The 13,805-nt window shown below is 40.4% G+C and overlaps 1 protein-coding gene across 2 annotated transcripts; it reads right to left on the bottom strand.

The window, feature by feature from the left end:
• Nucleotides 1-2,289: 2,289 nt before the first annotated feature.
• On the bottom strand, nucleotides 2,290-13,141 carry LOC108677740 (tyrosine-protein kinase Drl). 2 transcript variants are annotated; one of them, XM_018166010.2, is made up of 11 exons: nucleotides 12,944-13,141; nucleotides 9,367-9,494; nucleotides 8,994-9,134; nucleotides 8,233-8,326; nucleotides 7,790-7,952; nucleotides 6,058-6,344; nucleotides 5,472-5,639; nucleotides 4,818-4,980; nucleotides 4,206-4,334; nucleotides 3,381-3,540; nucleotides 2,290-2,435 (listed from the first exon to the last, which is right to left on the bottom strand). In XM_018166010.2, exons 1-11 carry the CDS (start codon nucleotides 13,041-13,043, stop codon nucleotides 2,295-2,297), a joined length of 1,674 nt encoding a protein of 557 aa, XP_018021499.1. In that variant the 5' UTR covers nucleotides 13,044-13,141; the 3' UTR covers nucleotides 2,290-2,294. The 2 variants fall into 2 exon arrangements, with proteins under 2 accessions (XP_018021499.1, XP_047740771.1); XM_047884815.1 differs by having other exon boundaries at nucleotides 5,478-5,639.
• Between the last annotated feature and the right edge of the window lie 664 nt (nucleotides 13,142-13,805).

Raw genomic sequence — 13,805 nt, 5'->3', positions numbered from 1 at the left:
TGAGCGTTAGGCTCGGCGCTCAATATTATTTAATATTCTGTTTTAATAATGATACAATTTGCAGAAAAATAAATAACCTTTAGGCTTGGCGCTCAATATTCTCTGGTGGAGTATATTCTTATTAATCAACGCTGATTGAAGAAGCTGTAATACCTCCGACAGAGAGTTTTGACCCTCTGAGGAGTTTCTTTAAGGTAAATAGTTTTGGTACTTTGGGACATATATAATTTATAGCAAACGTTTCAGAAACAAAATTTAAGAGAAATTCAAATTGTATAATACAATACGGCAGAATAATACAGGCAATGTGAAAGTGTTCGAAGAAACCAATGCTGACTACTGTGCGAACCCGTTTTCTTTCTGATACCGAACACGATATTATATTTGAAAAGCATGCAATCAATCGTACTTTGTATTAAATTGCGCACGTTGTAGGGTGGTCGGAAAACAAGATGCGAAGAAAAAAGTGGGTATGTGAGAGAAGTCTAAGGTAAAAGAAGCCTTAGCGTTTTTTAGGATAGAAAAGTCGAGCAAAGAGAAGAAAAGAGGGTCGTGGAGTACCGAGCTTCCCAGGACCTTAAAAATGAAGAGAGAAGGTACATTAGCAGCTCCGGTGCTCATGCTGCCAGTGGCTGGGCTTCTGCCATTTCGTAAGATCTGCAACGCCCTCTTCCCAGAAACGTCGCACGGTGTAGACGAGGCAGAGATACCGTCCATGTAGAGACCGTCTCATGCAGTAGACGAGGCAGAGACCGAGGGCACGTGAAACCGTGAAGCGATCCGTTAGATAACTAGCTAGCATTTGCGCTAAATGAGACTGCTCTCCTTCTGAGATTAACCTAAGCTTTTAGTTAATGGTTTTTTAATTAATGATTAGAATAACGACGCTGGCTCTTGCTCATGATTTGACACAATTGAACAAATCCTGGTCAACCACAAAAAAGTACCTGTGAACATTTATACAAATATACAATATTGCCTCATGTTGTCTACTCATTCAAAGTTTTACCAGGACCTAGTTCAATAGAAACAAACAATAAGTTCGTAAGTAAAATGTAATTAAGAATCATAAATTTGCACACTCGTCTAACGATGATGTACAATTAGCTGTACAAATTATCTTATTGATAAGTACCTATATACGAGCTGCTGCAGCGTAACAAAAAGCTTAATAAATACAGCTGCTTTGTAAAGTAGTCTCAGAACAGACATAGCAGGAATACATGACGTCGTCACGTAGACACGGAATGTAGAACATAATCAACGTTACAAATTGTAATTGGCACGTCTGCCCTGCTCCTGAATCTATGACGTCCAGCATCTGCTAACGTCCAGCAATCTATGAAGAAAAAAGGAAGACACAAACCCAGGGAAGCAGCGACAACGTAAACTACATCTATGGTCAGAACATTGTACTATGAGGGTTTGAGCTCCAGCAATCACTTCTTTCTATGTACAAATTTATACAAATACATACATTATGATTCTTTCTCCGTCATACGATTCAGAACTTATATGCAAGGCCTGTCACAGGCACGATGCGAAACATCAGTCATAAAACATGTACATGACTACAGGCAAAAATTTTCAAATTCAAACGTCAAAGTTGGTATCCTTATAAAAGCCATCTCTTCAAGCGGAACAGCATCGTGGCATCAACACGCGGGTGAACGTGACGACTGCAGGGGCCAATGCAACAGAGTAGCAAATCCACACGCGGGGTGGCAGGGATTTGGCATTGTTGGAACCTGTCGTCGACCAGGTGAGACATATCAGGTCGACGTGCTGCAGGTTATCCTGCGAGCCAGACGTACAGGTCCAATTGCTGCAGGCTATCCTGTACGTCAGACGTACAGGTCGAGATGCTGCAGGTTATCCTGCAGGCCAGACGTACAGGTCCAATTGCTGCAGGCTATCCTGTAGGTCAGACGTACAGGTACAGCCACGTCACCTGTTGTCAGTCGTTACAGCCACGTCACCTGTTGTCAGTCGTCACAGCCACGTCACCTGTTGTCAGTCGTCGCAGTCAATTTACCTGTCGTCAGTCGTTACAGGCACGACTACAGTCCATGGTACATTTGTGATAGCGATAAGGAGGCAGGGTTAAGTAGGCTGACCGCTTGTGTAATCTAACAGGTCGGAGGTTAGGTTAGGATTGTCCAAACGATATCGGGAGTGAAGCAGCTGTATGAACTACTCCCTTACACGTACCGTGCAGAGTAACGGCCAATGTCAATACAACACTAACTATCCCCTACTAATTTCAATAAAACTTAAATCGATTTGGAACTGATTTACAGCTGGTCAGGGCAGTTGATGGGCTGGGCGAGCCGCACGCCACCCAGCAGCGCCTCCTCCATCTCTCCGGCGTCCACCTCCGCATAGGGCTGCTGTCCCAGGGTCATGACCTCCCACACTGTCACGCCCCAAGCCCACTGCAACGTAGGGATAACATATTAGTACCACACGCCCACTGCCACGTAGGGATAAAATATCACCACCACACGCCCACTGCCACGTAGGCAGAAAACATTCTACCTCTCCCGCGCCCACTGCAAGGTAGGCACAAAATATTACCTCCCACAGGGCCAAGTAATCAGGAGATACAACATTCCACATAATCATAACGCATCCTAATCTGAAATTTTAGTCAGCTCCGGCAGCCATCCATCATCCGTCGGCTGGTGGGTCATCTCTGCCACTAAGGCACCGGGTTATATGCTCTTAGCTGGGAAAGCTGATGTACGATGCCGTTGTTTGCTTCTTACTGATTTAGTGGAACAGATGGGCTGTCAGAATTGAGCCTCCTCATATGGACAATCAGGGGTTACAGAAGAATTGCCATTTAAATCGTCCGACGTCAAGTAGCGGTGTTCTGTTCCACCTTTAATTTAGCATAACCGTTCCCAAACTTTTGCAGGCTGACGCCCCCTTGGCTCCCCAGTGAATTCCTAGTAACACCCCCCCCCCTATCCCCCCACAGACACATAATATTCACATAGCGCCTCCCCACACTCACAATAACCCTGATTTCAAATATTTTCAAAAATTTACACCAGAAACTCAGAAGAGGTTTAAAAAACCCAGATCTGGGTGGAAAACCCCATCGCTGGAGACCGCGTGCTGCACGTGTTGTGTACAAATTGTCAAACAAACGTTCGAACTTCTGACTTCGACTTCGGACTACCGCCCCCCTACAGCCCCCTGCTTCCTCACCGCCCCCATACCTTTCCACCGCCCACCAGGGGGGGCTGGAACGCCCATTTTGGGAACCATTGATTCAACACATAAAACTTTTTGCGGTTTGAAGTCAGGCCACTCATCGACACAAACATTTTTTGAAACACCCAGCCACCCACTGCAACCATCCGGCCACTTACCACGTCGGACTGTGGCGAGAAGGCGTGTCGCTGGAGAGCCTCGATGGCAAGCCACTTCACTGGTCTGTTGTTGTTGTCGCCCAGGCAGTCGTAGTCACCGGGGAACAGGTCCCGGGACAGCGCACAGTCGCACAGCTGCACTCGAAGTCCCGTGTCCAGCCTAAGGTACACAGCCTGCCTTAATATTGCCTGCAATGCACAGCCTGCCTTAACATTGCCTGCTGTGCACAACCCGCCTTAATATTGCCTGCAATGCACAGCCTGTCAGACATTGCCTACAGTGGATAGCCAATGAATGCATGCTGCTCTTATCGACGCACACATAAACCCTACAAAATTTACACAACTATCAGACGAGCCCAGCGATGAACGAGATTGCTAGCTAGGGTTCAGAATTCTGATATCAAGTGATAATTTTTGCCATCATTATACTCGCAGTAATGTTATTAAAATATCCCCATCCAAACCTCAATTTAAGGAAAACCTGCCACAACAGCACAACATACATTAACATTTCGTCTGCGCCATGGTGGCTCCAGCAGTGAAGTTTTTCCTGCAGCATGAAGCTATAGCCAGAAAGTACTTTTTGCAACATTAAATTTTAACCACAACATTACTTTTGAAGCATTAAGCTGTAGAAATAATGCCCCTTTTTAGCATGCCGTCTTCAACCTTATTTGGTGAAGTTTTTAGCATACCGTCTCCAACATTATTTGGCGAAGTTTTTTGGCGTCTCCAACTAGCATACCGAACTGTTCCATCGCACATGATACTTAACCTGAGTCCCCTGGTCCCTAATCTCTTGCAGCCCAAGTCAGGACCCACCAACAGTTCCTGGCAGCGACATCTGCATGCAGGATGCGTGCCGCGTGCAGGAAGGACAGCGCCTGAAGCAGCTGCAGCGCCATCTGAACCACCTGCCGCGTCACCAGGGGACTGCAGCTCTGCAGGAATCTGAAAAAAATGATGTGGGGGTAAATATTTCGGGATACTCGAGGCAAGAAGTTACTGTAGGTTAATTATACATCACCCTGCTAGAACAGCATATGAAATCATGAAATTCAGCGAGTGTCGTATGGTGGTACCGTAATTCCCCGGTTTTTGGGAAAAAATACACATAACTTCATGCGACCTTTGAGGCTAAATTCCAACTACGGATTAAATTTACATTATTTGATAAACAAAAGCAATAGTTGAAACAGTGTAGTTCTGCAGTGCACCACACGTTTCCCTTGAACAGCGCATCAGTTCCCTACATTCCTCAAGCATAGCCCATCTTCCCTCACCCACACATAAGGCACATTCCCCTCCTAAAAGCAACGGCCTCTCTTTTCTCACACGCCAGAAAGAGCAACTGCCCTCATGCCTTCAAATAAGGCACTTTTTTTTAGACCCTCATTACGGCGCTACTGCTTCCCTCATGTCTCAGAAGGGCACCTTTTCATGTTGCCGTGCAGAGGGGCGCGATATAGCAGCATGGGAGGGTCTGAGGGCTGGTGCCACACGAGCGCCATCACCTGCAGCAGGTGAGGGTGTTCCAACCCAACCATCTGCAACGCCTCCTGCAGCACCACCTGTCGCTGTCTGTTGCTGCTACCACCTGCAACCATGATTTAGAGAACTTACGAAGAAATAATACGAAGAAATGTTAAAATGAGATAGATATGTGAAGATGTTACCAGACCAGTCAAACATAAGGAAAGAAGAATGGAACATAGGCGAAATACAAAAAAGATAACACATGGAGTCAGTGGAAAGATGGCGTGGACAACAGCCGAACAAGACGATTGGAAATGAACGTTGGAATAAACCTTTTTCAAAAAAACCGAATGAATGATTAATGCCTCACAATAAGTGAGGTGACCAGGTAAGTAGCCCTCACATTAAGGAACGTCCGGGTAGACAGGCTGCCATTTCTAGCATGCATCAACCAATTTCATGTAAGAATCCTTGTGTGAGCCCAGTCCATTTCAATTTTATTCAGTTGATTTAACTTAAAACCTCCCCTTTAAAGTTAACCTAACACGATCGACTTGACATTAATACCGCCCAACCCTCCTTGAATTATAACCTCCTAATATTATAACCCACCCTCACCCGCCAGGGTCTTGACTAAGACTCTCTCAGGACTCGGGTGGCGGGTGCTGGTGTAAGTTGCCGTCAGGAGGCGGCCAAAGGTTCCTTCCTGCACCACCTGAACCTCCTGAACCTGACCGTCTGCCACCTGGACTTGTTTCATGCGCCTCATCACGTCACGACCTGCATTACACACACCATTACACCCCTGTACTAGAGACTCTTCATGCAAGACACTCTTTCATATATTATGCGTTCCATAGAACACGTTCTGCAGGACACGCTTCAAATGGAACGCTGCTCACAGTAGCACTAACTCAATCTTAGGGTCTGCTAAATTGTAATAGTCATGAATAAATATGCAGCAAATAGGTATTATTTTTAGTTTTTAATATAACACGGAACAGGCAATAAGAAACGGTCAAAATTAGGAATGGGGCATTCCAGCATCAGGTCGTATAACAAATCATCAATCATCATGGCACAGAAGACACATTCTCTATTTTTGCTACTACATCGAATAAGACAAGCAAAGAGATGAAGGCTATGAATATACTTCAAGAAAAGCAAGATACTAAACACAAACGTCGATTAAACTCACTCTCACAGTCACTGCTCCCTAGGACATCCCCGGGGGAGGTGTGGAGGAGGGAAGACTTGAGATCCTGGGTCATCCAGCTGGAGGGGGCAGAGGCTAAGGAGGCCTCCCTGCGGACGGCAGCCCAGCCGCCAGGGGCGGAGGGACCCGTGGAGGTGGAGGGAGCAACGAAGGAATGCTGGGAGGAGTGGGGCAAAGAGGGAGCAGGGCAGTTCATCGGGTTGGTGGGGGTGGGGAGGCAAGGGGAGGAACACGAGGGCTGCTGGTCAGTGGAGACTTCCCCCATACACCTGCACGGTTACCATACGCATACTTTCACTCAGGGTTGGTGATTTTTTTTTATTTTTTTTTAAATAAAAAAAAATAAAAAATCAATGATTTTTTTTTCATTTTTTTTCATGATTTTATTTATTTATTTGATTTTTCAGCTTTTTTGTCTTTTTGAAGTGTTATTTTTTTATGTTGCAATTAGCCTACTAACAATAACAGTATATGGATCATAATGGATGGCTAAAAGGGCACTTATTGCCTTCAATAATGGCCAACAGGCCAAGGTGGTGTTTAAATAAACTAGGGGCGCTCGCATATGCATAAGAGGGTATCTTTGTACCTAAAAAAAGAACCGATTTTAAAATGGTTGACCAATATAACACGTAACATTTGCGCCCCCCTCATTCAGCTGTGCGGGCTCACGCCGAGCAGTGCGATGTTCCAGTGTCTGACAGTGACTTCAAAGTTTTAGCTTCCAGTTCCGGTGTTACTGATTTGCGCATTTTAGAATCATTGTATATTTTTAAACAGAGGCCTAGTTTGAATTTAGCTTATAGCTCTTACCCGCTTGAAATTGTAAATAGATAGGTTTTACAGCTTAGGTTTTTTGTTGCAATCATGACTGTACTAATTACTGATTTATCTGTGTTCTAGAATTTTCGAACTGACAATGGAGCTGGACTCCGAAACGTTTTCTTTAAAGATACTATGAATTTTTGTGGAGTTTTCTTTGCTTTTAAGTTTTAGCTGTACAATGTATTGCACACTTGATGCCTCTGTATCAAAAACATTCAATTTATTGGAACCTAATACACACTAAAGGCAACAAGTTTATATACCAATTTGTCATTCATAGTACATTTATACTAAACCATGAATAACAATACCTCAATATAAATTAAAGACTGCCACTCAATATATTTAAATATATGAAAAAAAAATCGTATAAATCAAAAATCATGATTTTTTTATAAAAAATCAAGTGATTTAATCACATGATTTAATCATTTTGATTTAATCATTGCCAACCCTGCTTTCACTTGAGATACTCGTGAAGGTAACCAGGATGCACAAGGCGGTATATAAAATGTTCCTGAAGCTTATGAACCGGCATCACAGAGACTCAAAACGTTATAGCTGCACAAGCATTCATTTCACTGCCTTCGTCTAGGGCTCAAAACGAGGTTATTATGGCTGGCAGAGGAGTGAAAGAGAGGGGGAGATTGGAAGGGAAGGGCATGTACATAAAGAGAAGATGGAGAAATGAAGGATAAGGTGGGTGAGGCTCGGTAGGAGTAGGGAGGTAAGGATAGATAAGTGAGGCTGACTAGCGTGTATGACGACCATGCTTGTTGTGGTAATGAGGAGGGGGCTAGAATGGGAAGGACATGTCCATACAGAGAAGAAGGAAGGAAAAGGAGAGCAAGGTTTGGGTTTAGTAGGAGAGTATAACAGACAGGCTGACCTGCGTGAGCGACGACCATGCTTGGTGTGGCGGGTACGGTGGTTGTGGGCAGCGAGGGCAGCGACGAGCAGCAAGAAGGCAGCGAGGGCGGCAACCGCCACGTACACGACGACCCCGCCCCCTCGCGGTACGCTGCTCCCCGTTGTCACGTTCTCACCCGCGTCTGTAAAAATGACATCTATGACAAGTGGCGTCTGTAACACGAGTGTCATGTAATTAAATTTGTTGATGACACAGCACATTTATATAATAGGTTGTCTGAAAAATGTGGTATATTCAATCAAAATAGCCAAATAAGCAGAAACACCCAAGCAGGTCTGAATATAAATGAAAGTGAATTTCACAGCCTTGTTCATAAAGATACTCATAAACTAAAGCCTGTTTATGGTCTTTGATCAATTTTAGTTTTGCTTTGGGCAGCATGTCTTGGGTGTGATGCTCACTTCGGTAGCATATTTTCCGTCTGTGGATGGTGAGGTTGGTGAGATGATGAAGGGAAGCTCGCAATGGCACTTGTATGTTGAGCGTCACATCCACCTGGAACAAAAAGATTATACAAATACTTGGATCTCAAGAATTATATTGAACATGGAAATCCAAAATTTTCTGTATAAAATCATGAAAAAAGGAAAAATTATCCAGTTCATGTTCAAATGGTGTGTGAGGCTGAGATCCAAATCCTAATTTGAAACAGATTAGTTAGTTACACTAAGTCATAGCAAGCTGGCCAGGTTAACCCTATTGTAATGGCATTGTCTTGCTGGAGTGTTCATTTATTCATTTATTGAAGAAAAGTGGTTACCCCAATGGCTTGAGGAATAGCTCCACATTAAATGAAAAAAATTTAAATTATATACGTTCATACATACATACGCACATATATACATACATACACTTGAATGTATTGAATACATATACTCTTGAATGAATGTGCAAAGAGAGCAGGTCATAATCTGTGGGCTTGTGGAAATACAATTTAGAAGAAATGGTTTGAAATTATTATGAACTAGAATTAAAAATTTTATCTTAATGGAACATAAATGCAATGGTTATTGTAATACTCCTCACAACAATAACAAAATCCAGTGGCATAAAAATGATGTTCAAATTGCCCATGATAAACAGATCAACAGCCATATGTAAACAGCTGATGGAGCAAATGTTGCATGGAAGTGTCAGAGTTGTGTGGACAGCTATTCATTACCTGTGTAGAAAGTTTTCCTGTGCAATTGATGATGAGGTGGAAGGGCTGAGTGGAGGTAGGGACGCTGCCTGTGGTGTTCACACTGAGCTTCACTAGAGCAGCCTCAGGGTTGCCCACATGAGTCTGGGCAGCATACGGCAGCTACAAAAACAATCATTGATATTATTATTATGACTATCAATTAAATAATAAGTAATTAATAATAATGTGTCATATATCCTACACCCATATCCCATCATTACATCTATAGGTAGTTCTTATATAGACTGGAGTTATAGTTCTTCTGGACTATAAGTTATAGTCCAGAAGAACTCTGAAGAAGTCTGGAGTTTTAGTTTTTATATAGACTAGATTATTATAAATCATGACTAACCAGGATGTTGTGCCGTGCTCTCCACTGGAATGTGAGGACGCTGATGTCAGAAGGCACTGGCACAACATAGTCAAGGGCATTTTCTTTCACTTCCCCATCACGCACATACCACAACTCGGAGTTCACTCCTGCAACAAGGCACAATGTTCAAGTTACACTTGAGTCAACTCTTTATTGTTTGAGATACACTGATATCTCACCTGTATCAGATGTCACATTCCAGACTTGATTGAGCGATGGTGGTATTTATTCAAGTTTTTATAGTTTAATTGTTGTGCAAGATCATTAATTGTGGAGAATATAAAATGAGAATCTATGTACAATAAAATGGGGTGACTTGGACCATGATGTTTTGACATTTAATATGAGAAAATCCTGTCCTCAAAAAGTTCTTGCCTAAGAAAAATTGTGTTGATGGCTCTTGAAGTGCCATGAGATAACCTACAAATGCAATAAAGAGAGATATTTCATATATTTACTAGTATTTGTAATTAACTATTTGTATCACAAAAATTAAGTGCTAAAAATGGTTTAAGTCAAACTGTTTTATGGTAGGTAGTTCCCTATCTACTTGCTAATTCTCTATCTCCAAGACAGCATATTTATCTACACTTATGCCCAAAATTATTCATACCCCATCAGAAATATAATAAAATTCCAATTTTAATGAACAATAGAGATCATATACAACTTATTCTTCTAGGAAGGGTTGTCATTATTATGTACAACAAATTTAATGCTAGAAAATATGTATATAATAACTTTTGATAGTACCGTAAAATGGAGTAACTTTGACCACTTTTTTTTCAAAGTGAAGTCATTTTTTTACTAGATAAGTTAAACTTAAGTTGAAACATGAAAAATACAGGTCTATACTCTAGCTTCAATCACCATAAATTGCTGGCTCCTGCCTCTCATAGTTTTGATGTAATTTCAAAAAAGGTAATGGTCTTTGTTACCCCAGCTCTTGGGGTTTCTTTGACTAGGTGGTAAAATCAATTTTATTTTTTGGTAAAATAACTCCAAATAACTCCAGGTTTTGGTGCATTGTAGTAGAACTCTTCTAGTTACATATGCAAATGACAAATTTTAGGAAAGTGTCATAGTTTGCAAATTGGGGGCACCGCTCCCCAATGGGTGAAATGTGACCACCTAATGGCAGCCGTGATGGGGGAACATTGACCGGCTTGGAAATTCAGTTAAAATTACTACCATATATAAGACTCTGTAGAGTCTGAAACATAAAGAAAAAACATTAATAGGTGTATCAAACATAAAATACGTTATATAGGTACCTATGGTAATTTTGACTTAATTTCCAAGCCAGTCAATGTTACCCTGTCACAGCTGCCATTAGGTGGTCAGAGTTCCCCCATTGGGGGGCAGCACCCCCCATTTGCAAACTATGACACTTTCCTAAAATTAGTCATTTGCATATGTAACTACAAGAGATCTACTACAATGCATCAAAACCTGGAGTTATTTTACCAAAAAATAAAAAAATTGGAGGGGGTACTCTGACAGGCTTTAAATAATTGCTCTTTTTTGTGGGTCACATTTTTAATTTTTCAACCTATTAGATATGCAAATTTTTTAAATCTTTCTATTGTGTTACGTAGCCTCAGTATTAGGCCTTTAATGGCCATTGACAAAATTTTTCTATATCAAATGGTTTTTGAGTTTTGGGGGTTTTTGTAAAAAAAAACAAAAAGTGGTCAAAATTAGCCCGGGAGTCAAAGTAACCCCATTTTACGGTAATTACTTCGAATTTTGTGAGTAACTAACTGTTCAGAATTATTCGTACCCTCTTATTCCACATCATTTATCATAACATTTAAGAAGAACTATTAATGAAAATAGTAGTAGATGCTCAATAATTGTATTTCAAAATTTGGTGTTACTAAGCATTGTAATATTTTTCTCTGCAAAGTTTGAAAATATCATTTTTTCACAATTTAGGAAAAAGCTAAAATTTTGCTAAAAGTTTGAAGATGGCAAAGAAAAAGAGCTTAGTAATGATCTTGGAAGCAAAATTGTAAATTCCCGCAAAGAAGAGATGAGATATAAAGCAATATCTAAGAATTTTGATGTTCCTACATCTACAATACAGAGCATTATAAAAAAAATTCAAATCATTTATCACGGTGGATAACCTGGTTGGTCAAGGAAGGAAAGGAAAAATCTCCCCTAGATGCGCTAGAAACATAATACGTTCCATTTGCAACAATTATAGGATCACTAGTAAGGAAATTCTATCAAATTTGGATGCTTTTGACATGAAGGTATCAAGACAAACATTGCAAAGAACAATGCGTTGTAACAGACTCTAGGGTTGTCGACCCAGGAAAACCCCTTTAGTAACAGAAAAGCATGTGAAAGCACGCCAGAAGTTTCCTAAAATTCCTGTCAATTCCCAAACCTCATTTTTATCCAAGATTTTGTGGAGAGATGAGACTAAAATTGAATAATTCGAGCAAATGAATGTTGCTTACGCTTGTCGAAAAAAAGGTGAGGCTCATAATCCAAAGAAAACAATCCCCACAGCTAAACATGGTGGTGGGAATGTTATCTTTTGGGGGTTCATTTTCTGCCAGGGGACCTGGAAGTCTGGTCAAAGTAATCGGAATCATGTAAAAAGAATAATATTTTGATATTGTCAAAAATAACATCAAGCAGGATGCAGAAAGTTTTTTCTTGGTTCTGATTGGATTCTTCAGCAGGATAATAATTCGAAGCACACATAGAAAATAGTCAAGAAGTGGTTCGAGGATTCTCACATCAATGTCACAGAATGGTCTAGTCAAATTCCCCATCTCAATCCAATTGAGAATTTGTGGCACATACTGACAATAGAGATGAAAAAGAGACAACCTAAAAATTTGAAAGAATGGGAACAGATGCCTTGGAAGAATGGACGAAACTTAGCGTCGATACATGCAGGAACCTTGTTGACCATTACCCAAAGCGTTTACAACAAGTTATCACGAGTAAAAAGGCCATGATATTAACTATTGATTCAGGGTACGAATAAATTTGGTCATGAGTCAGTTTTATGTTTCCTTTGAATTTCTTTACAAAACTAAAAAAATAATGTTTTTTGGTTTCTAAATACATGTTATATGGTTCATAAACGGTTTACATCTGCTTTAAAGTTTTAGATAATTATTTTTTGTCTATTTCTCGTAATTTGTCGAAATGACGTTAGGGTATGAATAATTTTGGGCACAAGTGTACACATGGATTAGTATGTTTAGGATACCAAATATTTGGCTAATAGGCAGTCATACAAGTAATATTTCAGATTAAGTATACCAAGAACATCCTCTGCTCAGCTGTTGCATTAATGAATTAGATTTATAAACAGTCAAAACAGAATAATTTTTTACATGCATTGGGCTTATGAAGATTTATTTTAACATTTAAATTACTTTTCTAAATGCAACTTCATCAACAATTCTCTAATTCCTATAAGTCTGGAATAAACCTGTCTACAAACAAAAAAACATAATAGGTGCAATGTAATGGGAAAATCTCCATATGCAAGCTGAAAAACTGTGCAGACAATACAGATAATTACCAAGCAGTTTCTGGAAATCCTTGGCTTCAATGAAGAGATCAAACATGGCCTCCCCAGAGCCAAGCATAAGAGCCGTGAGTATGGCACATACACGCCACATCTTGAGCCCTGTCACAAGACACAGGCAGCCTGCCAACACATTCTGTGCCCAGCAGCAATATATAGGAGAGTAAAAATGTAAATAATCTGCAACAAAATAAAGTAACATGATATATAGTGAATGAAATAAAATTGTATTTTATTTTACTTACATTTATAGATAGCAATTTTTTGGAAGTCAAGGTCTTCAAATTAGGACCAAGGCAAATTAATTTTTGAGCCTTTCATCATTGAAGATGCTGGCATTCAAATATATGTGTTACATATATTGGAATTTAAATCTTGCAAAGCCATAGAAGGCAAATAAAAAATTGCCCTGCTTGGTGTCAGCAGTTGGCACAAGTATTTGTATCATTTGATCTTGTTTTTTCATCACTTTGGAAGATTTGCATCCCCAAGGAAGAAGAGGTATCAAAATAAATTTTTGATACCATCATTCTAATTCTAAAGTTTGTGCAAAAAAATTTTGCAGCAGCTGCACATGACATGATTTTCTACATTTTGCTTGTAAATTCTCATTTCAGGTGATTAATTTTACTGGTAACAAAGCATGGAAATATGGGGACAGAATGGAATTCTAGAAATTATGGTTTATATGCCGTCAAATGGGGTAATAAGGAACGGTTTAGAGCATTTTTCATTAATAACTTCTTACTATGAAACATTTCATAAACAACTTTAGGCTCATTTTAAAGGCCTTTATGAGGGCTATCGTATGTCATCTCCAAAAAAATTCTATATGCTATTTGTAAGGTGCCAGATG

The sequence above is a fragment of the Hyalella azteca genome, unplaced genomic scaffold (assembly GCF_000764305.2).
Source record: "Hyalella azteca isolate HAZT.00-mixed unplaced genomic scaffold, Hazt_2.0.2 contig16248, whole genome shotgun sequence".
Lineage (NCBI taxonomy): Eukaryota > Metazoa > Arthropoda > Malacostraca > Amphipoda > Hyalellidae > Hyalella > Hyalella azteca.
The sequence above is the reverse complement of the archived record's forward strand: the minus strand, read 5'-3'. Positions and strand labels throughout refer to the sequence as shown.